The sequence below is a fragment of the Phascolarctos cinereus genome, unplaced genomic scaffold, assembly GCF_003287225.1.
Source record: "Phascolarctos cinereus isolate Bilbo 61053 unplaced genomic scaffold, phaCin_HiC Scaffold_726;HRSCAF=1367, whole genome shotgun sequence".
In the NCBI taxonomy this organism is placed as follows: Eukaryota; Metazoa; Chordata; class Mammalia; order Diprotodontia; family Phascolarctidae; genus Phascolarctos; species Phascolarctos cinereus.
The window spans coordinates 381699616-381726813 of NW_027556098.1; the positions used below are offsets into that span (position 1 = coordinate 381699616).

Below are 27198 nucleotides of genomic sequence, written 5' to 3' on the forward strand. Positions count from 1 at the left end.
GTCATGCTGATGAAAGAGGGTAGTCCTGCCTGGGAGGCTGCCAGGCACTGTTAGCTGGACTGTCCAGCCTGACTCCTGCTTTTCCAGCTTTGTATAGATGTAAATGGTTTGGGTCTATCTTCACATGGAAGTATTGACTTCATTATCTTATGGGCAGGATTTGCATGTGTAAAATGTAGTTCCTGCTCTTTTATTGGGTGTATTGTGCCAGGGGTTTTCCCTTTCAGCAGAGGGGTCATACACAGCCCTCAGCACACCTCAGGTGTGACCTGAACAAGATAAAAATATAGGTGGGAAGTATTTAACCAAATAAATGAAAATACAGTAGAACATTTACGACGTTAATATGTGGTTTTCTAAGTCAGTATGTAGCCACAGGGGTCCTTAGGTAAGCTTAGTGGCCCCTGGTTGTATTTGAGCTTGACACCACTGGCCTAAAGCTTCCAGGTTGGAAGTCTTACAGCTGAGGGGAAGTAAAAATCAGTTGAATACAGGGACTTGATGAAGTGACAGTTTTGATTTTCGTATTAGGATACTACTTTTACGTAGATACTGGAAGTGAATTAGGCCAAATGCCACCTCTCTGACTCATTACTCTTGCCTCCTTCAGGAGGCATGTGCCCTCCAATATTATTTCTTGATACTCTGGAGGATCCTGGGGATTTTGCCACCGTCAAAGAAATATATGAACCAGTTGGCTATGAACACGCCTGAGATGAGTGAGTGTGACATCCTGCATACTTTGCGCTGGTCTTCGCGCCTCCGGATTGGCTCTTATGTCAGTTGGATAAAGGTATGGTAGTGTCACATACAGTGTAGCATTGAGGGATGTTGCTTTGAGCTGAGCGGCTCTGTAGGTGATTGAGGAGGAAGATGGCTACAGGCCCAGCCTAGATCATGAGCTCAAGAGTGTTCTGAAATCAGATTCTTTCCCTGTTCCACAAACAGGACCACCTTGTCCAGCAGGGCATGAAAGCTGACCATGCTAGTTCTCTCATAGAGCTGGCCTCCAGCAAGTGCAGCTCTGTGAAATATGATGTGGAAATAGCAGAGGAGTACTTTGCTCGACAGGTAGGCTAGTCTTTGTCTAAAGTGGTGCTGTTATAGCCAGTGGGGCCTTCTTCTTAGGGCCTGTGACTAATGATATCTGGTATTTTTAAGATCTCGTCATTCTGTGGCATCGACTGTACCACCATCTTGCAGTTACATGAGATTCCCAGCCTGCAATCCATCTATACCCTTGATGCAGCCATTTCCAAGGTCCAGGTCTCTCTGGATGAGCATTTTTCCAAGTTGGCGGCTGAGACTGACCCTCATAAGTCCTCAGAAATAACTAAGAACCTGCTGCCTGCTACATTACAGCTGATTGATACCTACGCATCATTCACTAGGTGTAGTATATTGCTTAGAGAAATGGGGGGGTGGGGTAAGGACATTTTTCCCAGGGAATTCCAGGTTTTCCTAGAAGGTACAGGTTCTTTTCTTGAACTTTATAGTTCTAATGCTGTGTACAGTACACCTGTTCACTCTTTGCAGCCCTGATGACTCAAAGTTCATTGGGGAGGGGCTCCTTTTTCATCACTTTTGGGGAATTTTTTTCCTTTGGTGCAGCATTTCCTTCTTGTTCTACATGGGGAGGCTACACATGCTTTGTTTTTTGCTAATAGGTGAGGAATACTCTTTGAAGGTGAGAAGGTTCTGTTCTAGGTAGAATCTAGATATTTCTTTTGGCTTAGTTAGTGGTAGGGTGGGGGTGGGGTACAGAGACAACTGGAGCAGTTTTTCCAAATGCATTAAGTTTATTCAGTAATTGGGAGAGTCCTCCTCACTGTCCAAATATTGACCACTTTCAGCAGCCATTTATTGAACATTATTACATGCAAAGCAAGTGCTAGCAGCTGGGCATACAAAGGTAAAAGATTGGCTTCAGTCCCAGCCTTCAGGAACTTAGAATCAAATGATGAGGAAAGGCAGGCTTACACACTGCAGGAATGATGCAAGGCAGAATGGGAAGGATACGGGTAGTGGAGACAGCTAGACCCGTAGTTCTTAGTTTGTTGTAATATGAAGACCCCTTTTTAAAAAAAAATATTTTTTTTTCAATGGACAAAATCCATCTCTCCCTCCTATCTCTCTCTCATTGAAAAACAACAGAATCTCATAACAAATTTTTACAATGTCTGTGTCCAAAAGATTTATGAAGATCCTTTTTTACCGGCCAAATATTTCACAGATGCCCCACATGATAGTAGTTGTACTGTTAGTATCTGTTGATTGAGAAAACACATAATGACTAAATGCCAGTGCTTGGAGCACACGTATTATATTCCCCTTGATCATGACTCTGTGGCCCTCCCTGGGTCTGAGAGGCACAGGTCAGGAACCCTGGTCTAGAACAAGTGCCATTAAAAATTGGGGGAGGTGAGATATCACTTTCTTCAGGAAAATAGGGAAATCTTGATGGAGGAGGTATCACATGAGCTGAGCCTTGAGAGGAAAGATTACCAAGCAGCCTGAAAAGGAGGCTTTCAAAGATCTGAGAGTATTTTGAAAGATCTAGAATTCAGTTCCCTTTGCAGATTTTCTATGCTAAAAGAACCATTAACAGTAGTAAAAATGACTACATGTGGGTATCCTATGGTCAAAATATTTAGTTATTGAAACAAATGAAAATAATACTTAAAAATTTTAAAAGATCTTATGATTAAGGGGTTTATGGGGCTTTAGGCTGCTTATCTCAGCATTGCTAGCTAGTAGGGCCGTGGACAAAATATGGCCCTTGAGTTGTTTCAAGTCTTCCAGACTGTTGGATCTTTCTCCATTGGGAGAGTCAGCAGTGTTTTGCCCTGTGTTAGTAATGACTACAGAAGAACAGACCAGCATAATAGTTATATTTCATTTCAGTAGCATCAGGTTGCCATCAGAATTTTGAAGTGAAAGTCTTGTTGGTCTGCTCTGCTGCAGTCTTATTCCTTATCCTTGTGCCTGAGATACCTAGAGACTTAGCTTCTTCCCAGTATCTTAAAGATTTCCTTGGCTAAGTTGAGAATGGACTCCCAGTCAGTATATTTTTTGTCTTGATTCCATTTCCCCACGTTCTTTCCACAGGTCTTATTTGCTGCAAAGCCTCTCTGAAGAGGGTTCCACTGAGAATAAGCCTTCTGAAGAGAAACTGGGAGGTTATTCTGCTGTCCTGGCGATAGGCTCGAGCCGGTGCAAGTCCAATACCTTGGGTAAGGGGCGGCAGCCAACTGAAGGGTTGGGTTTCTGAAGAGGAGACTCAAGGCAGAGGAGCCTTTCCATTGTTGGTGCCCACACCTCTGTAGGCCATTATCTTCTGTGTGGCCTTGGGCGGCAGCCTCCTGATTATGCTCTTTGCTTCTCATTTCTCCTCATCTGATCCATCCTTCATACTGCTGCCAGTATACAACTTTGGTTAAGTGAACCACCTGCCCAGACATTGTCAGTGGCACTCCAGCGGCCACCTAATAAAATAGAAACTGCTAAACTGTAATGAACTCAGGAGACATTGAGAGCTCTGCAGTCTCTCTTTTGCCTACCCTTTCATTTTTATTTATTTCATGCTACACCCCTTAATATACTTTGTATTCCAACCCAAATCCTCCTTGGTCTTATGTCCTGTGGCCCACCCCAGTCCTTCCCTCTCTCTTTTCCCCTGTCCAAGTCTCTGTCTGTTGGCATACTCTACTTCTCTTTCAAAGTCCAGGTGAGATACCACCTTCTCTGGTCCGTCCTTCTTTCTCCATGACAAATATGATCTTCTCCGTTTCTACTCATTGATATTTTTCTCCTCCTTTAAACTAGAAGGACCAGAATTTAAGAATACCTAGAAGAACCAAGCACATTTTTGTGTCGTTTGGTGTGCCTGGTCCTTTTAATCCAAATTAAATGATTCTTTCTCTATAGAGCCTTCTTTGATTCCCTCAAATAATTTTTCTCCAAATTCTTAGGGTGGGTTATGTGGTTATTTATTTTATTCCTTAAATTATAGTTGTTAAGGTCAGTCAATAATAAACATATTAAGTGCCTACTATATGCCAGGCACTGTGCTATTGGGGTACAGAGGAAGACAAAAGACAATCCCTGCTCTTGAGGAGCTCATTGTCTAGTGGGGGGGGGGCCCATGCAAACAACTATGTATAGACAATTTGTGTACAGGATGCGGGAAGGCACTAGAATTCAGATGGGTTGGGAAAGGCTTCCTGTACAAGGTGGGATTCTTGTTGGCTTAAAGGAAGCCAGGTGACAGAGATGAGAGAGATGCATTACAGGCATGGGGACAGCCAGGGACAATGTCCAAAGTTTGGAAGTGGAGTGTCTAGTTTGTGGAGTAGCAAGGTGTTACGGGATCGAGGGTGTAAGAAGTCTGTAAAGGTGTGTGGAAAGGGAAAGTTATGAAATACTTTGAACACCAGGCAGAAGATTTTATGTTTGAACTTGGAGGTGACAGGGAGCTCCTAGAGTTTATTAAATGGTGCAAGCCCTCATCACCTCGTGTCTGCTGGGGGTTCTGCTTGTCTCAAGTCTCTCCCCACTACAGTCTTTCTTCCATTCAGCTGTTAAAGTCATCTTCCTAAATTGCAGGTATAGGGGCAGCTAGGTGGCGCAGTGGATAGAGCACCAGCCCTGAAGTCAGGAGTACCTGAGTTCAAATCCAGCCTCAGACCAAACACTTGACACTTACTAGCTGTGTGACCCTGGGCAAGTCACTTAACCCCAATTGCCTAAAAAAACAAAAACAAAACAAAACAAAAAGAACTAAATTGCAGGTATAACCACGTCACACATCCTACTCTACTCAATAAACTGTAGTGGTTACCTCAGTTTCCTCATCTGTAAAACGAGGGTAGTAACAGCACCCACCTGCCAGGTTTGTTGTGAGGACAAAATGAGAGAATATTTGTAAAGGTGTCTGTCACATAGCAGGTGCTGTATAAATGCCAGCTGTGTTATTGTTGTTACCATCATCATCATCATCATTACTCTTTGGTCTGTACCTATGATTTCATTGATGTGAAGGATTCTCAGTAAAGGAATTCCCTCTGCCAAAGGGAAACAGGTGCCTCCCCTCCCGTCCACCCCCCCCCTTTTTTTTAAAACAACTTAGGTAGATAGTCTAAATGTGTCTGGAGTACTGCGAGAGTCTGTGACTTTTCAAGGGTCCCGTAGCCAGTAGATTTCAGGGAGGGAAGTCAAACCCAGGTCTTCCTGATTCTAAAATTCATTTGCTAGCCATTATTCCAAAATGCCTGTTTATTTGGCAGTAGAGCTTGGTGGTAGAGGTATTTGTTATAATTTCAGTCAGATAGAAAGAGAGATTTTCACTTTTTGTCTTGTACCTCTTATTTTCTTTCAGATATTATGGTAATACTAATGAAAAGCTTTTCCCTCTGCATTTGGGCTGAAATTTGAAAACAATAGGGCCTTTGAATTTTCCCTTCTCTCTTGTGATGGTTTCTGTTCTTTTCTCTTGCCTGCAGGTTCTACACTTGTTCAGAACTTACCATCATCTGTGCAGGCCCTGTGTGAGTCATGGAACAATATTCACACAAATGAGTTTCCCAATATTGGATCCTGGGTAAGCAGGTTTATAGTGCTTCTTGGAACAACAATTATATGAATACTCCATGCAGTGTCTATGTTCTTTTCCCTTTCTTTGGCCACCAGACAGATTCCAAGAAGATCCTTACACGCAGTAGTCATATGAGATGCCAGGATCCATGCATTATAGTGCCCAAGAGGTGATGCCTCTGTTCTGAAAGCTCACATGTGCCCTGGAGCAGATAGAAGAGAAGTCAGGATCAGGCTCTCTCTTTGTTACACTATGGGGCAGTTTCTGACCCTAAGTTTTCTTAACTCCATCAGAAAAAAAAAGGATGGTAAAGTCTGTTACCTACTATCCTGTTGACTAGCAGTTTGTAAGTTATGTCCACATCTGGAACACAACCTGGTCTTTCACTGACCAAGAGTTCTAGACCTGGCTTTGCCACCAGCTGTGCTTTAGTTTCCTCATTTTTAAATTGGACTAGATGATTTCTTAGGCCCATTTTAGCTTTCATATCCCATGGTTGTGTGATTCTAAGGTTAATTATGTTCATTATGATAATCTTGACAGATTTCCAGATCCTAGAGCTCCTTCTGAATCGTGTAAGGATTAAGTTCTTTGAGAAAGGTTGATCACTCATACACATTATATGTGGTTTTTCATCCTGAGGCAATAACCTCCATTCCCTGACTGTAGTGGATAGCAGGATTGAATCCTGAATAAGAGTGCCTTTGTTAATGTTTCCCCCACAAGTGGTCATCCAGTCCACCCGGGGACCCCAGACCTTCATCCAAGGCAGCCCACTGCCTAGTGAGATGGCTCCATCATCTGGTCTTGCTGTGACACAGCTCCCTTGGCTGAATGCTTTTCAGAACACATGAATGTGTTCACTTCTGGTTTTGACCACTGAGGTGGGCAGGGCAGGAGTTAGTCACCTAGACATTGGTTGGTTGCTTATCATGTTTTTAGTGTATGGCTATTCCTTCATTCCCACATTGCTAAAATATAATCATTAGTCTGTAAGCCCTGATGGCTTCTTCTATTGTCATCTTTCTTCAGTGAGAAAATTTGATCATATGTAGACTGTGTGGTCCTTATGCCTTATATGATATTTGTGTTCTGCTTCCTCATAGCGTAATGCTTTTGCCAATGACACAATCCCAGCAGAGAGTTACATCAGTGCTGTGCAGGCTGCCCACCTAGGGACCCTCTGCAGCCAGAGTCTGCCCTTGGCTGCTTCCTTGAAGCACACGCTTCTTTCTCTGGTCAGGCTGACTGGTGATCTTATTGTGTGAGTACTTTGTATAATTAAATTCAAAGTCTTCTGTGCTTTTTCTTTAGCTCTTTAGCTGAGAAAACTATCTATATCTAGAGAAAATATGTGAGGGAAGCAATTGGGTGTTGGTATTAATAGACCTTGCTTGTATTCTTGTCTAGTAGAAGAACCCTGTACATTTGGCCCTTGGAATGAATCTTTTCACTTTGAGTCATATTTCTGGTTTTAAATTATACAGAAGTGAGAGTATAGAGGGAAGGCTTAAAGTCCCAAGGACGAGGTTTTAAGATTCAGATCTATCACTGAACTAGTTAAGACCCTTTGGACAAATAACTTGACATTTCTGTGCCTTGGTTTTCTCCTCTGTTAGAATGGGGCAATAATACTTGCACTGCCGACCTCAAGGAAGAATTTGAGGAAGGTGATTTGTAAGCTGTGAGGGCTCCATCAGTGTGAGCTCTGAGGATGCTAAGGTAGAGGCAGCTCCCACCTCTCTTCCTACATGTGACCTCTGGAAGGAGGTACAGTATTTAAATAGCAACATCAGATAGATATGGGCAGCTATAGTTTGAAAGGTTGTTCATAAATACCAGGAGGGGCTCCAGTTTTCCACTGTAGTGGAGCAGACTGATATAGGGATTGTTTGGTGCTTTTGTGAACAGTCCACATAAAATTAGGGCCATGTTCCCTGGAGAAGAAATGTCAGCCAAAATGCTGAGGTTATATTTTTGTCCAAAGCCTGCCTTTTTGGAGGCAGAGCAATTACTTTGTTGGTTTTGAGATATCTTTTCCCTTGGTTTACATCTGTTGTACAGAATATTCGTCTTTTCGGTAAAGATCAGTAAGTGTTTCCCTTTAGAAATGCTCGAGTTGTGCTTTTCCTAGCAGGGTCTCAGAAGTATCCAGTAACTGACCTGGTTCCTTTTTCTTCCCTGAAGTTGGTCCGATGAGTTAAACCCTCCCCAGGTGATCGGTACACTGCTGCCCCTCCTCTTGGAGACGAGCACTGAGAGTGTGGCTGAGATGAGCAGCAACTCCCTGGAAAGGATTCTGGGCCCGGCGGAGTCAGATGAGTTTTTGGCTCGAGTCTATGAGAAGCTTATCACGGGGTGTTACAACATTTTGGCCAATCATGCAGACCCTAATAGGTGAGTCTGATTTAGTGCTGTTAGCTTCTGCCAGCTCCTTTGTAATTGATGTTAGGTAAGGTAATGGGATTCTTGCAGATAGACATAGCAACTTTTTTTTTCCTGATTCTTGGACCCTTGCTCTGTCTTCATCCAAAATGCTGGATGACAGAAAAGGGTAGGGTCAACATTTGAATCCTGCCAGGATTTGTGATAGGTTCCTGTGTCATATTACGTCTTCCCAAAGAACTGTGTAGTGTGTTTTTGTCTACTTATGACAATGTTCTATTAGGGAAATGAGTATCTAGGCCTTGTACCCATCATCTCAATAGTGAAGGGACCAGGTTTGTTCACCAAAATCTATATTTTTTCTTGGGCATTCTGCCTTTTTCCTTTTGAGGAGCTCAGAATTATTAGCTAAGCAAATGGGATTTGTCTCCTGTCACTCAAGTGTATCCAAGCCAGAGACAAGGTTAGAACTCATAGCTTGTATTACTTATATCACTGAATCACATCTTGGCAAACAATTGAAATTTAGTGATTCTATTCATTAACTCAGGGGGCATAGAGGATAGGAAAGTCAGATCAAAGAACCTTTATTTAGAAATGGTTGATAACTTTACTGTCTCTGTTGACTCTTGGCCACTGCTCTCACTGTTTTTGACATTTTCATGTTTCATTCCTGTGTGAGCATTATGAATGCTCAGAAAGCCATTAGAATGCACCTGACTGTTCACACAATCATTTTCTCCTTTTTGATCCTCAGCGGACTAGATGAGTCCATCTTGGAAGAGTGTCTCCAGCATCTGGAGAAGCAGTTGGAAAGTAGCCAGGCTCGCAAGGCTATGGAGGAGTTTTTCTCAGAGAGGTGAGATCTTTTGGCATCCTTCATGGGGTGTTGCCTTCTGGGAGATCTGATCAGGGGCCTGTGTGCTTGAGGAACAAGACTACTTTTATCTCCTCTCTAAGGGAGAGAGGGAGGGAGGGCTTCATGTCCTGAACCAGTCATGCTCTGAAGATGAATGGTTCCACTGGAAAAACAAGTGATGGTGAGGAAATGGAAATGGATGCCTTTTGTGGGGCTTAATGCGATTCTTCCGTTTTTCTCTCCCTTCCGTCTCCCAGTGGAGAACTTGTCCAGATCATGATGGCCACAGCCAATGAGAACCTCTCTGCTAAATTCTGTAACCGAGTTCTGAAATTCTTCACCAAACTCTTCCAGCTGAGTGAGTGACAGCTTTTAATAATCTCCTTATGGGAACTTTGATGTCTGGCTAATACTGGGCCACCTTCTGCCAGAGTGTCACAGCAGCATGAAAATGTGAACAAGTGGGGAGAATCTTTCCGGGAGAATTTTTGGAGGGAGACAGAACACTCAATTAAAATGGCCTCCCCTTTCCCTCCCCCACATTTCTTCCCTCCCACCTTTCTTCTCACTCTTTTCTGGCCCCTGTTGTGTTGACTGCAGCCCTTTGCTCTTTCCTCAGCTGAGAAGAGCCCTAATCCCAGCCTGCTACATCTGTGTGGCTCCCTCGCCCAGCTGGCTTGTGTGGAGCCTGTGCGGCTGCAGGCCTGGCTTACCCGCATGACCACATCACCCCCTAAAGAGTCCGACCAGCTGGAGGTGGTGCAAGAGAACCGGCAGCTGCTGCAGCTACTGACCACATACATTGTTCGGGAGAACAGGTAGAACGTCTTGAACCGATGTGCTTCAGTGACCTTAGAAAACTCCAGGAGGATGTGCATGGCACTAAGCCTATCTGTTGCCCCCTCTGCTATCAGTTCCATCCTTTGAGATATCCTCCCATTCCCTCCTCTTGTCCTCTCTCCCCAACCATGAGCCCCAGCACAGCTCCTGAACTTCATCCAGGGTACAGCTCCCAGAGGAGCCTGATCTAATGAGGACTGTGTGCATGGCTGTGCTGTGATTTTGTCGAGTCAGGGTTATAGAGCATGAGTTTTTTAAAACTGAGGGTGACTGATGGGCAGACTGAGCTCCTGCTACATGCTCAAATAATGCCCACGGCCTGGGCTCTGTTTGCCTCCAGTGTGTCCTGCACCTCAGCCAGCTGGGGTCCTGATTCCCATTGGCATCTCATTGCTTCACTGTTTTCTCTCCCCTGTAGCCAAGTTGGGGAAGGCGTTTGCACTGTGCTGCTGAGCACCCTGATCCCTATGGCGACAGAAATGCTGGCCAATGGGGATGGCGCTGGCTTTCCTGAGCTCATGGTCGTGATGGCGACACTGGCCAGTGCGGGCCAAGGTGCCGGCCACCTCCAGCTTCATGGTGCTGCTGTGGACTGGTTGAGCAGATGGTAAGTGAAAAGGAAATGAAGCAAGTGAGCAATGAGGTCTGGAGCTGGGCCTTGGTGAAGGTGAAACCATGCTGCCGCTGCCCTTCATTCGGAGCTCATTCAGCTTGAGCAGACTCTACCAGGCACCTGTTGTGCTGGGGGAGAGAAGAGTCTGGGTGGGCTGGGCTCCTTCTCTTCATGAAGCCAGAACAAAGTTCTCAGAGAGGGATGGCTTAGGGATTGGTGGGTCATTGCCTGTTGGCGTATCAGGGAACATTTAGCTGAGAAAGTTTGAGTTGGGCTTTAAAAGACACATAGGGGTTAAACATACAAAGTGTATCTTCCAGGTGTAAGGAAGTGTACAAGTAAATCATGAAGACAAAAGAACAAAGATATGTTTTGGGAGGGGAGCCAGGACTGAGGAGAGTTCAGTTTCACTAGAACAGAAAATGTGTGTGTGTGTGATGTATGTTGTGTGTGTGCATGTGTGTTGGGGGGACAAGTAGGGCAGCACCAGATTGTATAGGGTTTGGAATGTTGGGTAAAGGAGTTTTATTTTGTTCTGTAGGCAAAAGTAGGTAAAACACTGAAGGTATTTGATCTATTGAGCGACATGATCCAGTCTGTTAGGAAGGTTAGTCTGACAGTGGCTGAGGGAAGTATTGAATGTATTATATAGAGTGCTGGGGGAATTCCTGAGGGGAGGATGTTGTCCAGGTTAGTAGTAAAGTGAGCTTATGCTAGGTTTGTTGCAGAGGGGTTAAAGAGAAAAGGGGGATAGATGTGAGAGAATGGGTTTGAGTAAAGAAGAAAATGTAACGTGCTGTGGCATTTTCCGTGTGATGATTCAGTGTCATTGATTCATGACATTAAAGTAGTCTTGAGCTTGGTACACAATCCTCACAGCTTTCTTAGACTATATATTATCGTTATTTTGCTGATGAGAAGACTGAGGTATGGGACAAATTGATGGGAAGGGTTAGTGATAAAGGCCTATGTGATTTAACTCTCAACCTGTCGTTCACTCTGTTAGTCCATTCCGTTCAGTCTTTTTCTATTAAGAATTAATTTGGATTTCTGTATTTACCAACTGGGCTGGGAATTGAAGACCTGGTGGAGTCAGGAAGATGTTTCCTCTCCCTGGACACCTCAGTGTTTCTGTATTTCCTTTCCTCAACAGTAAGAAATACTTGTCTCAGAAGAATGTAGTTGAAAAAATGAATGCTAATGTAATGCATGGGAAGGTAAGAAAATTGGGGAGCAATTATTAGATTGGGAGGGTGACAAGTAAAACAGTTGGGGAGGATCTGTTCACCCTGGGAGGTGTTGATTGATTCTTGTCTTCAGTTCTCCAGGAAGTCAGTCATTGCTTCTCAGCCCTGCTCTCTGTCCCTGGTTATCCTATGGGAAGAAGTGTGTAATTGTTAACTGCATGCCTTTAGGCCTTTTCAAGGTGTCAGGAAGTGATAGGAGGCTGCAAATACTCTGAAAAACAGGCTTTCAGTAGAGCCCTCCCTAAAATATCATGTGGCTGCTGGTTAAAAAAATGTATTATCATGGTACAGAAAACTGTCCTTCCTGCTTCCATCAGACACCCCCTAATCAATGCACACTCTGAGTGCACGGTGGACTTCTGGACTTCTGGACTTCCAAATGTTTCTCTGCCAAGCCTCCCAGGGGGCTTTAGGCACACAAGTCACTCTGCTAGGATCTGTAATTCCTGCATCCAGGTGACATTTCATCCCCTGTGGAATGGAAGAGCCCTGGGTGGTTGGCTGAGAGCACATGGTGACCCCTTCTGCTTGCCATGGGACCCTTCTTAGGTGCCAGTTTTCTTCTTGGCAGTCTTTGTCCTCTTAGCATGGAAAGGTCATAGAGGATAGAATAAAGTGACTTGGGTTTCTGAGGGCTAGAGGTCAGGCTGTTGTATTTGAAAAAGAGGTATGAGGAATTTGCCACTAAGCTAACTCATGATCTCTCCAACTGCTCCCTGTTTTCTCCTGACGTAGTGGTCTGAGCCTTTATCATGTTTAATTGCAGCCACTAGGTGGTGCGGCGGCCAGAGGGCGGCACTTGGAGTCAAGAAGTCTCAATTCAGATCCTGCCTAATATAGTCACTTGTTTGTTTGCTGTGTGACCCTGAGCAAGTCACTTCATCTCTCTCATCCTCAGTTTCCTCATCTGCAAAATGAGGATAATACTAGCACCTACTTGACAGGGTTGTTGTGAGGATCAAATTCAGATATATCCTGTAAAGAGCTTTGCAAACCTTAGAGTACTACCTAAATGCTAGCTGCAGTTATTATTGTTAGTTATTGTTAAGTGAGGACTGCTGGCATTGGAGGATAAAGGACTAAGTGAAAGTTCCCAAACTGCCAAGAGGAGGGTTGGGAACAAAAATGAGACAGAATGAAGGAAAAAGAGACCAAACTAATCAAGAGAGAACAACTCAGAAGGTGTAAAAAAGGTCCCACACTCATCGTACAAAGGTGTGCAGACTAATGAGGGAAAAACATACCGAGAGCCATATAAATGTAGATGATGTGAATGAAAAAGAACTTTTTTCATTGGGAAAAATGCGCAGTACTTGATTTTACATAACACGAAATGGTTGGGAAGTGTAATTTCTGAGGAATCGTGGTCTTCTTTTATAGCATGTGACTATTTTGGAATGTACCTGCCATATTGTATCTTACCTGGCTGATGTCACCAATGCCTTGAGCCAGGGCAGCGGTCAGGGCCCGAGTCATCTCTCAGTGGATGGAGAGGAGCGGGCCATTGAGGTCGACTCAGACTGGGTAGAGGAACTGGCGGTAGAAGAAGAAGACTCTCAGGCCGAGGACTCAGTAAGTCTCCTCTAACGCAGCCCACCTTAAGTTTGAGGGCCACTTGTTGAAAGGACAGCTTCCATTTAGGTTTTTCATCTATGCTGATAGAACCCAGCCTTAAAAATATTGTCTTCTCCAAGCTCAGCAGCTGCTGAGGCATCAGGCAAAACTGTTTCCCATAACTGCTCACACTCAAAGGCTCTTGATTTTCAGCAGCTTGAAGAGGGAGTTATGAAAACCTATCCTTCTGGAAGGACGTATTGTTCAATTGGGAGAGACCTTTTTATGTATCAAATGAACTTTAATAGAATTTGGGTCAGAGGTTGTGTGAAACCTTTGTATAGGAAATACAAGTTTAATTGTTATCTTGACCACAAAACAGATAAGGCCTTTACTGATACTTGCAGTAAGTTTTGTTTTCAGTCTGTCAACTCTTGCTGCTTTGGGTTTCCTCTGATCATTTACCATCTGACCAGAAGATTTCCAGATGGATGGAGGAGTGGGGAAGTAGGGAGGGGTGTGTGTGTGTGTGTGGCTAAATGAATTTTCTTTACTTTGGAGGATGAAGATTCTCTTTGCAACAAGTTATGTACATTTACTATCACACAGAAAGAATTCATGAACCAGCATTGGTAAGTGTGCACTTTCCCATGAGATTAGGAGTTTCTCTTTCTTGCCTGCTGGGCTTTTTTACTCATTTGGGGATTTTTGATCTCCATAGGTACCACTGTCACACCTGCAAGATGGTGGATGGGGTTGGCGTGTGCACAGTGTGTGCTAAGGTCTGCCACAAGGATCATGAGATTTCCTATGCCAAGTATGGGTCCTTCTTCTGTGACTGTGGAGCCAAGGAAGATGGTAGCTGTTTGGTAAGAGGTCCAGAATACTTGTCGTGCTCTTAAGTGACTTGACAATTAGGATAGACTGGGAGAAAAGTACCAGGACACATAAGGTTCTAGTCCATTTGCTTTCCTGGTGACATCCAGTGCAGTGGTCATAGGCAGAATTGGATTGGCTTGCGAGCATTTTGTATTCTTAAGTTAGCTTTGTCTCCTACCTTGTTGTGTGACCCTTTGAAAGTCACTTCTCCCTCTTAGATTCTTAGTATCTTATGCAAAATGAGGACGTTAGGCACGATGACCTCTGAGATGACATCTGAACCCAAGATCTTCTTTGGCACTGACATATGATGACTCTTAGAGTCTATCTTGTGCTGCTGCCATAGGCCATGGGCAGGGTACATCATCTCTTGTCCTTTCTCCTAGGCTACCTCCAGATCTAGTTTTTCAGGCCCACTCTCTGACAGTGATGATAGGGAGATATTGAGGAATGGGGTTCGTGAGGCATTATCCTAAAACTTAGGACATGATAAGTGAATAATTGGGAGGACAGCGTTTAGGCCATCATGACCAAAATTAGTAGATGATGTAAAGCTAGGATACACACTGTACAAGAGAATCAGGCTTACAGATCTCAACAGGCTAGATAAAACATTGGACCTAATAGAATATATTGTACAGTTAACCTCCCAAGTCACATGACAGTGGAGGCATGGCTAATAGCAGTTGTTCCGAAAAAGATATGGGGTTTTTAGTGAATGGCAAGGTCAGTATGAATCCATAGTGCATGACAGCCAAGAAAAGCTAATACGACTTTCACCTGCTATGAGAGATGACGTCATGTCTAGGATGCAGGAGCTTCCACTAGGCTGTGCTCAGATCACACCTGGAATGTTGTGTTCATTTCTGGGCACCTCATTTTGGGAGGCCATTTAATGGCTGGAGAATGGAGTCAGAATGGGGAAGCTCCTCAGTTGTGTCTTGTGAGGATTGTTTGAAGGAAGTAGGCAGGAGCAGAGAAGACTTAGCAGGGATGTTAGTTTTCCTGTATCTGAAGTACTAGCACATGAAAGAGGGGATTAGCTTGTTCTGCTTGACTTCAGAGGGAAATTCAGAGAGACAAATTGTGATTTAATGTAAGGAAGAACTTCACAGTTAGAGGTCTCTAAAAGTGGACCGGGCTGACTTAAGAGGCTGTTCATTTTTGTCTTCTGGTGGTCTTTGGGCCACTTTGGGGGTATATTGTAGAGGAGGATTCCCGTTCAGGGATGAATTTGAGGTGTGAGATTCTGTAACTCATTCCCATGATTAGCCGCCCCAGGGTCTCAGGTGGTATAGACTCGAGGTCCTGTGGTTAGGGTTAGGGCTCTCTGAATTTGGATTGGTTTTTCTCAGGCTCTGGTGAAGAGGACGCCTAGCAGTGGCATGAGCTCCACAATGAAGGAGTCAGCATTTCAGAGTGAGCCCCGGGTTTCTGAGAGTGTGGTGCGCCATGCCAGCAGCACATCCCCAGCAGACAAAGCCAAGGTCACTATCAATGATGGCAAAGTTGCTGATGAAGAGAAGCCCAAGAAGAGCAGTTTATGCCGGAGTGTGGAAGGTTGCCGAGAGGAGCTTCAGACCCAGGTGGGTTTCTCAGATGGCTCGCACCCAGGATCAGGGATGAGATGAGGCAAGGGGAAGAGGGTCTCTGGACTTTGGTCATCCATAGGTGCTTTCAATCACCTGCAGTCACAGAATTTTCACCTCAGTTTCTGCTTATGTGTGATGGAAGCAGCTGTAATTAACCATTAGAAGTTATCACCTCAGCACTTGTGCTGCCTGATAGCATAAACAGGGGGGAGGGACACTGGAACAGTTAACTGAGTCAGCAGCACGCTAAGTTTGGCAGCTGTTTCCATGAAAAGAGAGGTGAGATTGGAAGTCTTGAGTTTTTATACAATCAAATGAAGCCTCGGGAGGTTGTTCCAGTGGCTAGTATGTTGGGCCAGGAATGAGGAGAAGTGTATTGTAGTGGCATCTCCTCTTAAAGATACCACAGATATAATACATTATCTTTGTGCACTTTCATTTCTTCATTTGTTTTTTCCCTCAGGCGAACTTCTCCTTCGCTCCCTTGGTGTTAGACATGCTCAGCTTCCTCATGGAGGCCATTCAGATCAACTTCCAGCAGGCTTCAGCTATGGGCAGCAGCAGCCGGGCCCAGCAGGCACTCAATGAGTTACATACCTTGGACAAGATGGTAGAGATGACAGACCAGCTGATGGTGAGTGCCAGTGAGCTCATGGAACCAGGCAGTGCGGGGACCAGTGAACTTACTGTCAACCAGGTTATGCCCAGTGCTACACACAATGCACTTAGGATGTAGTCTCCACCTTCTTAGGATAAGTATATAGCCATAAACAGTCTGCCATCTTACTGTATACCTCTTCTAGTCCTTGAATACTTTTTACCTCCTATGGTACATAAATCACATAAATTGTGCCTGAGTACACTTGTTTGTTTTTTTTTTAAAATATTTTATTTTTCCCCCAATTACGTGTAAAGACAATTTTTAGCATTGATTTAAAAAAAATTTTTGAGTTCTGAATTTTCTGTCTCCCTCCCTCACCTACCTCCTCCCTGAGACAGTAAGCAACTTGTTGTAGGTTATACATTACTCTTATTTTTAAAAAGATAGGTGTAGTACTGGGACATTATCACTTGGTTACATTATCACTGGGTATTTGTGTTTCTTCCCTTTGTATAGGTCCCTACCTTAGGCTCCCAGGAAGGTGCCTTTGAAAACGTGCGGATGAACTACAGTGGAGACCAGGGCCAGACCATTCGCCAGCTCATTAGTGCCCACGTGCTGAGACGTGTGGCAATGTGTGTGCTGTCTTCACCCCATGGACGACGCCAACATTTAGCTGTCAGCCATGAAAAGGGCAAGGTAGATCCTCCAGCTCCCTTATTCACTCCCTAGTATTTTTTATTTATATTTTATTTTTTTCAACGAACAAAAATTCACCTTCTCTCCCTCTTGTCCCAATGCTTCTACTCCCCTCCCCTCCTTTGAAAGCAAAAGAAAAGCAAAAACCAAAACATTTAACATATTTGTACCAACAAATATATATAATCAAGCAAAACAAATTGTTGTCTGTCTGTCTCCCTGTCTCCCTCCCTCTCTCCCTTTTCTCTCTCTCTCTGTCTCTCTCTCTCTCTCTCTCTCTCTCTCTCTCTCTCTCTCTGTCTCTCTCTCTCTCTCTCTCACACACACACACACACACACACACACACACACACACACACACGGTACACCAAGTGAATGAGATAGATCTCTCTCTCTCTCTCTCTCTCTCTCTCTCTCTCTCACTCTCACTCTCTCATTCTATATACTCAGTCCTTCGCTTTTCTCTTAGGGCATGGGTAGCATGATTCATCATTAGCCGTGTGGAATCGTGTTTGATGATAACACACTGATCAAAGTTGTTAAAGTCTTTCAGAGTCGTTTGTCTTTACTGTATTGTTTTCATTGTAAAAATTGTTCACCTGGCTCTTTCTGTGTGATTCACTCTACATCCATTTATCCAGGTCTCCTCAGGTTTTTCTGAAACCATCTCTATCATTTCTATCACATTCACATGCCATAACTTGTTTAGCCATTCCACAGTTTATGGGCATCCCCTCAGATTCTCATTTTTTGCCACCACAAGAAAAGCTGCTATAAATATTTTCATACATCCTTCATTAGTTTGTTTTGCTTCGGACTAATGCCCCCTTGATCTGCCCTTCTTCTAATTCCCTCTCTTCCTCCCCTTTCCTTACTCTTTCCTTGTTGAGTGAAATGTATTTTTGTATCCAACTCTGCTTCCTCACCCCACCCTGTTTATTTAGCTGTCTAATTGTGCACCTTGATTAGGTGAGAGAATTTTCCTCACCTTCCTTTCCTTCTTCTGCTTCCCTTTTATCTCCAGTGTATTCCTCTTCCCTTTACCCCTCTATGTAGTCATTTTCCCCTTTCTTTACATTCTTCTTTTAAGATCATTAAGACATAATAGAACCACTAGCAGGCCTTTTGTCTAATTAGACTCCCTCCTTGACCTAGTTGCTGATAAACAATACCATCTCCCCATATTTGAATGTAAGTAGTTCATCCTTGTTTAGCTCTTTTATCATTATTCCTGTGTACCTTTATGTTTCTCTTCACTCTTATGTTTGAATTTCATAGTTTCTACACAGCTCTGGTCTTTTCATCAGGAATACTTAAAAGTCCACTATTTCATCAACAGCCCATTCCCTCCCCCACTCCAGTTTTACTCAGTAAGTTTTTCTTTTGTTGTAAGCCTTTTTCCTTTTTCTTCTGGAATATAGTTTTCCTAGCTCTCAGCTCTTTTATAGTGAAGACTGCTAAATCATAGGTGATCCTAACTGTGGCTCCTCAGTCCTTGAATTCTTTCTTTCTGGCTGTTTGCAGTATTTTTTCTTTAACCTGTAAGTTCTGGATTTTGGCTGTAATGTTCCTGAGAATTTTTATTTTGAGGTTTTTTCAGGAGGTAATTGGTGGATTGTATTTTTACTTTGCCCTCTGGCTCTAAGAGATTGAAGTTTTCTTTTAAGATTTCTTGAAATATGCTGTCTAGGCTCTTTTTTTGGGCATGATGATTCTTCATTTTTTTTCCTCTTGATCCTTTTTCCAGGTTATTTGTTTTTGTGATGAGATATATTAGATTTTCTTCTGTTTTTTCATTCTTTTGACTATGTTTTAATATTTCTTGTCCTATGGAGTCATTGGCTTCTATTTGGTCTATTTTAATTTTCAGAAAGTTTCTTGCTTGGGCAAAGTGTTATATCTCTTGTGTCAAGCTGTTAATTCCCTTCCCAATTCTTTCTTCCACAATTCTCATTTCTTTTCCAATTTTTTCACCTCTAGAAATCTCATTTCAGTGACAGACATTTTTAAACTGTTAAAAATTCTTATTTCATTTCTTTCAGGAATTCTAATTTCAGGAAATCTAATTCTCCTTTCCCTGGGCCAGAAAAATAAGTTACTGTGACCTTTTCTTAGATTTCCCCATCAGGATTCAGTCTGGTGCATTTTCTAGCTCTGTTTGAAGGAATTTTTTGAGGGGATAGGTAAGCTGCTCTCTACTTCTTCCTGCTACTTTGCCATCTTGACTCCTTATAATATTAGGAAGGTATTTCTTGCTTAGCTGCCAAATAAAACTGTAGCAGAGGGTCCTCGTCACAAGAGACAAGGAGGAAATCATGACCTTTCTGAAGGTTCTGTGTCTTCTGATGGTATCAGAGCTCGGAATATATGTTGGCCATGTTCCTTTACAGATTACTGTTCTGCAACTCTCTGCGCTCCTCAAACAAGCAGATTCTAGTAAAAGGAAGCTGACGCTCACCCGCCTGGCATCGGCACCAGTCCCCTTCACTGTGTTAAGTCTCACTGGAAATCCTTGTAAGGAAGACTACCTTGCTGTGTGTGGACTGAAGGTAAGAGTATAGAGTCAATTTGGGAGGCCATTGGAATTTTGTAGAGAGTTTGATGTTTTTCCCGTATTAGATGAGGGCAGGGACCCGCTCTTTTCTATTCTTCTCAGTGATGGTCATAATGGTGCTTAATAATTGTACTGAGTTGAAGAGAAATAAATGCCTCTATGGCCTCTTTTTTCCTTTTATTTTATGGCTGTTGATATATTTTGATTTTAGGTAAAATTAGTCAGCAGATTGTATTTTTCTAAAGTCCTTTACCTGGCTACTTCTTGCAAGGAGTTTGAAAACTTCTTGATGACACTTTAAGTAGTTGTCTTTAAAGGATTCCTTTCAACAAATTCAGTGAACCTTTTTTGAGTGACTACTGTGTACAGTGCCCTAGGGACAGAGACAGATAAATAATCATTTTTGTCTTTTTACAACTTAAACCTGGTCAGGGGAGACAATTGATAAACAAATGGTTATCATACAGAAGAGATCATGAGAAGCACATAAATGATCAAGTGAAGTGATATGCAAGGTCCAAGGAGAGAATGGCCATTTTTGACCCTGGGGCCGGGGGGACAGAGGTCAGTGGGGAGGGTGGACATTGCACTATATCTTGAAAGGGCAGAAGGGATGAGGATGTTGGTATGCTAAGAATGGGCCTAGAAAGTCCTGGTGGGAAGTATTGAGGATGGGGGAGAAGATTACATGACTAGGTAAAGACATTTCACAGCCGAGAGGAAGTCTGTTTCCAGGCATGGCAGTCGATTGAGAGGCCAAGAAGAAAGGGGGATTTCTGAGACATGAGCAGGAATAAGTCAGACCATGCTTTGTCTTCTTTGTCCCCATGCTGGGTGCCAGGACTGCCACGTGCTGACTTTCAGTAGCTCAGGCTCCGTTTCTGACCACTTGGTGCTGCATCCTCAGTTGGCAACAGGAAACTTTATCATCAAAGCTGTGTGGTTACCTGGCTCACAGACAGAGCTGGCCATCGTTACCGCAGACTTTGTCAAGGTACTCTCTCTTTCTCTTATTGTTGGTACAGTGACCCTGTGGTGATTGGGAGCCTCTGCTAGCCAACAGTGTGCTTCAGAAAGCTCAGCGGGGGTGACCTGTTGTTGTTGTTATTCTTTATTCTGCAAGAGGACCAGTGACATCATGCAGGTTATGGTTTGACTTGGCATGTGAATTGTTTTTGAGTGAGGCAGAGCTGCTCAAAGTTGTCAGCCTCACTCTCTTCTCCAGAGTCATCGAAGTCCAGTGGCAAGACATAGGTCAAGATGACCAGCCTCTGTGACTCATTGATTAGGTTTTGATGGCCTAGAATGAGTGTAAATAGTAATTGTTTTCTGTTCTGGTCAGAAGCTTTGAGGGTCTTCTCTTCCCAGATTGATATTTTTGTGATGGTGAATTAGGCCATCTTTTGTCTCAGTTTTTAGTTTTTGAAAGAGCGTTGCCTCAGATCCATTAGGGACTAACAGATTTCAGTGGCTCATTTTGCTTTTGCCAAGCATAAGAAGTCCAAGTTAAAACTCATTCTAATCCTTTGTCTACCAGTCCCCAACTCAGCCTGGCAGTCTTGGTTGGTTTAGCCACTAATTAATCAGGTGAGGTTCTGCCAGAGAGTCCCAAGAGTTGGCTTCTTGTTTAGTCTTTTCTTTTTCTACCGTACAGATATACGACCTCTCTGTTGATGCCTTGAGCCCAACCTTCTACTTTCTCTTGCCAAGCTCAAAGATCAGAGACGTTGCTTTTCTCTTCAATGAAGAGGGCAAGAACATTATTGTTATAATGTCCTCAGCTGGCTACATCTACACTCAGCTCATGGAGGAGGCCAGCAGTGCCCAGCATGGGCCTTTCTATGTCACAAATGTGTTGGAAGTCAATCATGAAGATCTGAAGGTTAGAGTGACTTTTCTCTTTTCTCTGACCTCAATTATTTAGGATTGTAGGATTTAGGATTGGAAGAGACCCTTAGAGATCCTTTAGTCTAAAATCCCATTTTATAGCTGAGGAAACTGAGGTCAAAAGTGGTAAATTGATGTATTCTGTTACCCAGGGAGCAAGGAACAGAGCCAGTATTTGGCCCCAGGGCCTCTGACTCTTAAAAATGCTTTCACCTCTGCCATGCAGCCTCTCCAGCAGTTTATCCATGAGATGGGGAAAGAATGTTTTTTCTTTTTCTCACCTGAAGTATTATTCCCCATGATCTTAAATACATATTCATGTCCTGAAGGATGAAACTGATTGACCCTAATGATCCATTGTCCTCAGTTCCCAAGGTTTGGGTTATAAATTTTCCCCTGGAGATATTCCCTCTGCAGTAGTCCATGGAGCTGTCAAGGAGGCTGGTATGACATAGCCTGGCCCTGGCACAAGAGTCTGATAGAGCTGCTGACAAGCAGGAGCATCAAAGCCTTGCCTGACTGTTACAGCTCTGCTGGTGCTTTGCTCAATACAAATGTTGGGTCTGTGTCCCGGCAGGACAGCAATAGCCAGGTCGCAGGAGGAGGCGTGTCTGTGTACTACTCCCACGTACTGCAGATGCTCTTCTTCAGCTACTGTCAAGGAAAATCCTTTGCAGCCACCATCAGCAGGTGCACTTTGGAGGTACTGCGGCTCTTCCCCATCAACATTAAGAGGTAGGAGCCAGCTTTATAGCTCATGGGCATGAACATTCCCTTTCTGTTATTGGCTATAAGCAAAAGAAGTTGTTTGTCCTGTTTCATCTGGAAACTAAAGCTGAGTCTCTGGATAATAGGATTTTGTGAGAAAGTAGTCATCGGATTTTTTTTCAAAGGCTGAAGTAAAGGTTTGGAGCCTTTGGAAAAGTTGCTTTATAGTTCCCTCTCATTTGTGTTTCTGTTGATCACCCACTTTCAAATAAAATCAAGAGAGCAAACACTCAGCTGTCCATGCCAGGAAATACACTTTGCTATATATAAAGTTGGAGCATTAGACAAGGTGGTGAACATGGAACACGGAGGCAGTTTCACACTCTTATCTGTCCGTCAGAGTTCTGAACACGGAGAGCTACGTATTGTCATTCAGACCCTTTGAATTTGATTGCTAAGCAGTGGTATCAATTGGCCTTAATTTTGATATGAATACATGCCCTAGTCTCCAGGGGGTATTTTTGGGGCTAAAGGAAAATAGGTATTTAGTCCAGAATAGAATTGGGTCATAAAGATGGCCTAGATGTGTACAGTATCAATCCCTCCAGTGATGAATGACCAGAGTTGAGTTAGCTGATCTGGTTGGTCAGGCATGTGTCCCTTTCTTCCTTTCATACACCATCTTTATTCAGTATTAGTCCATGTAGTCTGTTGAAGAGAGAGTGACTTCTTCATTCTTTGGCTTAAGTATAGAATTAGTGTTTAATGATTGCCACCTAAATTATTGTGGGCCTGTCTTTATTTGTTGCAGTACTAATGGTGGCAGTAAAACTTCCCCCGCCCTTTGCCAGTGGTCTGAGGTGATGAACCACCCTGGTCTGGTGTGTTGTGTCCAGCAAACTACAGGTGTGCCACTGGTGATTATGGTGAAACCAGATACTTTTCTCATCCAGGAGATCAAGACTTTGCCAGCTAAGGCGAAGGTTAGTATTAGTTCCTTCTGTCTTTTCTGCTGTATCTGCAGATCAATTCTCTAGCCTTATGTAGAAGGCCTGAAAAAGAATTTTGGTCATTTTTCTTCTAGACCTCTTTCTTTGAGGAAGAGGGAACTGCACTATGCCATGATTTCTTAGTTTTGAAGCCCTTTTTAATTGCTGTGGTGGCTGATAATTGTCCTTCTTTATTCCTTCCCAGATCCAGGACATGGTTGCTATCCGGCACACAGCCTGCAATGAGCAGCAGAGGACAACCATGATTCTGTTGTGTGAGGATGGCAGCCTACGCATTTACATGGCCAATGTGGAAAATACATCCTACTGGCTCCAGCCTTCTCTGCAGCCCAGCAGTGTCATCAGCATCATGAAACCCGTCCGAAAGCGCAAGGCAGCGGCCATTAGTAAGGCCCCAAACCCCACCCGCCCAGTCCCTTTTTAAACTATTCGAGATGTATTTGGATATAACAGCCACCTGTTAGCAACAGGACAGCAGCTTAATCTGTAGCCAAATACATGTTTGCTTTAGCTCTGAATTGGGTTTGGGGGAGGCTCTTCAGGTTTTTATCCTTGGGAAACATGGATTTCCTTGTATTCAGAGGAGAACTGGCTTAAATGAACAGAAAGGAGGCGGCAAGGTGGGTTGATTTTCCAGCAAACAGCCGAGGCCTTATCAGCCCATGTCTCTGAAACGATGCTCCATTCCTTAGGGACGATGGTACTTTAAGGCTAGAGTGTTTGAATCGGAGCAGAGAGTTCCTCAAAGACTGGTGCTGGGCTCGTTCTGGCAATTCATATTTATTGGATGGTTTGATGTAACTCATACTTCGAGGAGACAGTATTAATGATAAATGGGCTGACAGAGAGCTTCTCTTACCAATGAGAGGGCTAATCCTAGAATTGATTGTTGACAGGGAAAAGAAGGACAGTGACGTATCTTCACTGATACATCTTGGGGTAGTAGCAAGAACATGGGACTTGGGAGTCCCACTTGGCTTTGTGTCCTTGCCCTGACACTCACCTGGGACCTGAACCAAGTCCCTTCACTTCTTTGAGTCCTGTGTCAAAGGAGGATAATAACCCTTATGCCCCCTGACTCTCAGAACCGTGGTGAGAAACGTGCTGCAGAAATGGGATCTGCTGTTTCTGTTCTGCCTGAGCTCCTCTGTGAGCTGCTGAGCTCAGCCTTTAAGGGGCTACTTGGGTACAGAGAAAGCAGAGGTTTCTGAATATGGTTTTAGACAGGAGTCTTGTAGACATTAACAGACTTAGTGTAGGTGACGGGGATTGGGGCTTTCTGACATCTCTATTTGCTCCCTACACGCAGCTACTCGAACTTCTAGCCAGGTCACCTTCCCCATTGACTTCTTCGAGCACAACCAGCAGCTGACAGACGTGGAGTTTGGGGGCAATGACCTCTTACAGGTTTACAATGCACAGCAGATAAAACACCGACTTAACTCCACAGGCATGTATGTGGCCAACACCAAGGTGAGCACTGGACTGAGCCAGGCTGCTCCTCTTTTTAAAAATTAATTAATTAATTTTTAGTTTTCAACATTCACTTCCATATGCTTTTGTGTTTTAAATTCCCCCCCCCAAGATGGAGTGCAATCTGGTATAGGCTCTACATATACATTCTTATTAAACATATTTTCACATTAGTCATGTTATAAAGAAGAATTAGAACAAATGGGAGGAACCATGAGAAAGAAGAAATAAACAAAAAAAGAGATATCAAATAGTGTGGTTCCATCTGCATTTAGACTCCGTAGTTCTTTCTCTGGATGTGGATAGCATTTTTCTTCATGAGACTTTTAGAATTGTCTTAGATCCTTGCATTGCTGAGGAGTTTTGAGTCTATCAAAGTTAGTCCTAGTACTATGTGGCTGTTACTGTGTATGATGTTTTTCTGGTTCTGCTTACTTCACTCGGCATCAGTTCATATAAGTGCTTCCTGAGCTAGGCTCTTTCTGAGAGGTACCATGGCATTCATTTGTTTAGAAAATTGATTTCTTTTCAGAGAGCAAAAATGTAGTTAGCAGCTGTGATTATCCTTTACTATAAATAAATGGCTTTAAAAAAGTGGACTTTTTAAACTTTTGGATAAGCACATGAAGCAGATGTGTTAACCTCTTCTACTCTAGTGTCCATGTGTCACATAGGCAGGAGAATGCCCTTTCCACAGGCCTGTTTCTAACATCGTCAAGAGAGTTGTGTCTAGTGGTGGGGGAGCAGGTAGGGGAGATTAGGAAACACTAGCTAATTTTGGTTGGGCTTGGACTGAAGGTTGGGAAGTCTGAAATTGAGGAGTATATGGTGTGTCAGCTGACCACTCATCCTATGTCTTGGTCTCTTGAGCCTCAGAAGCAAGGAGGAAATTATTATTCCCATTTTACAGATGAGGATGCTAGAGAGTAGCATGTGAGATGGCCCATTCAGTTGCTGATTCAGCTGTTAGATAGTTGGTGGCTCCCCGTCTGGTAGCCCGCCTGTACCTTCTCGTGTCCATGTCTTTCATGAAGCCACCAGAGCAGGTCCTTCTGTCGCTCCATGTTGTCTCTGTGCCTCGCCCTCCCCTCCCAGCTGGCTGCGGTAAAGCGCTGCGTGTCTGCTTGCCTCCTTTCTCACAGCCTGGAGGCTTCACCATCGAAGTGAATAACAACAACAGCACAATGGTGATGACAGGCATGCGCCTACAGATGGGGACCCAGGCCGTGGAACGGGCCCCGTCGTACATCGAGATCTTTGGCCGGACCACGCAGCTCAGCCTGACCCGCTCGCGCTGGTTTGACTTCCCGTTCACCAGAGAAGAAGCTCTGCAGGCCGACAAGAAGCTGAGCATCTTCAGTGAGTCACGGGCCCTTTCCGCTGGCCTCTCAAGAGCGGCCATGTGCCTCTCTAGGCTCTTGTCTTGAGCATGATCAGTTTTGGGATGAGCATAAAGAGAGCACGGTACCTTGGCGTGAACTGCAAGAGACGCATTTGACCCCTGATAGACTTGGAATGCTTTGTTAGGCAGTGGAACAGCAGCATTTAGGGCCATTCTCCCCCTTGGCAGATGGTACCTGGGAAAGGAGGAGAAAGGGGTCAAATGAGCTATTTATTGACTGTCTTGTATACGCGAAACATTGTGGCGGTCTCTTTTGGAAAACGAAGTGTACCATGGTTTGAGCAATAGCTTGGTGTATCTTAGGAATGGGTCAGCACTCTTAGGAGGTCATAATCTGTGTTGTTGGCTCTATGTGGCAGCATTGTACTGGTGGGGCAGTGAACAGAGTGCTGGGCCTGCAATCAGGAAGATCTGGATTTGAATCCAAGCTCTATTACTAGTTGTGTGACCCTAGGCAAGTTACTTAATCTGTCTTTGCCTTAGTTTCCTCACTTGTAAAATGGGGATAATAATAGCACCTTCCTTAGAAGACTTGGGGGATCATACGAGATAATGTTTGTAAAAAGGGCTCAGCACAGTACCAGGCGCATAGTAGGCACTATATAAAAGCAAATGGTGATAACCCTTCCCTGGGAACTCGCCATCTTATTATAACAGAGAGAAAAGGATACACTTGAAAAGTGTAGATGAGAGAAGAGAAGGTGGATAGTGCAGCGAGATCTCTTTTGTACGTAGTCACTTGTATGCTTATGTCTTTGCTTATGTCTCTCAGGCGGAGCCCAGCAATCTAAACAGATAGAGTTCCGAGGCTGGAGACCTGGGTTCTTCCTTTTTCTAGTTGAGACTTAGTGGGTCCTGTGTTCACTCACTGGTGAGAGCTTTTGCCTTTCAGTGCTAGGTCACTTGATCATGTAGTAGAGACGGGCTCAGCTGTGCCTTCCTCTTTTACTTGTCTGGCTGTTATGTCGCTTTCAGGAGATTCAGCCGTGCCTAATAGCAAATGGTCGGTATTGTGATTGAGCTAGGGAAGCACTCTTGGAGATGGTTGGTGTGCGTAGGACTGGCTGCACGTGGTCCTGTTGTATGGGGTGGTGACCTCGCAGTGTGACCAAGTCTGGGCATGTCTGTTTGAGATCCCAGGACCAAGGAGGGGATTTGGCTTCTTGTTTTGTTACTGAAGCCAAGAATGTTTGTGGCCGACTGGAAAGTCCTGGAGGTTTTAGGAGCAGAAGCTGGCATGGTGAGCAAAAGAAGCATAAGAATAAACCTAAGGGCGCTTTGATTTGCTTCTTTGTAGACTGG

At 43.9% G+C, this 27198-nt stretch overlaps 1 protein-coding gene across 1 annotated transcript in view; it reads left to right on the top strand.

Annotated features, from left to right (window-relative positions):
* The window catches only part of UBR4 (ubiquitin protein ligase E3 component n-recognin 4), a 148544-nt gene that overhangs the window by 35418 nt on the left and 85928 nt on the right, over window positions 1–27198 (top strand). Inside the window, 26 exon segments of the mRNA XM_078145648.1 lie at window positions 611–793; window positions 949–1071; window positions 1162–1391; window positions 3109–3233; window positions 5502–5599; window positions 6700–6857; window positions 7781–7990; window positions 8736–8837; window positions 9095–9195; window positions 9457–9655; window positions 10096–10284; window positions 11444–11507; window positions 12918–13109; window positions 13653–13723; window positions 13813–13960; window positions 15326–15556; window positions 16026–16196; window positions 16680–16862; window positions 19253–19411; window positions 20258–20410; window positions 21071–21298; window positions 21881–22038; window positions 22823–22994; window positions 23206–23407; window positions 24331–24494; window positions 25637–25853. Of these exon segments, the coding sequence (XP_078001774.1) occupies window positions 611–793; window positions 949–1071; window positions 1162–1391; window positions 3109–3233; window positions 5502–5599; window positions 6700–6857; window positions 7781–7990; window positions 8736–8837; window positions 9095–9195; window positions 9457–9655; window positions 10096–10284; window positions 11444–11507; window positions 12918–13109; window positions 13653–13723; window positions 13813–13960; window positions 15326–15556; window positions 16026–16196; window positions 16680–16862; window positions 19253–19411; window positions 20258–20410; window positions 21071–21298; window positions 21881–22038; window positions 22823–22994; window positions 23206–23407; window positions 24331–24494; window positions 25637–25853 (4231 nt within the window).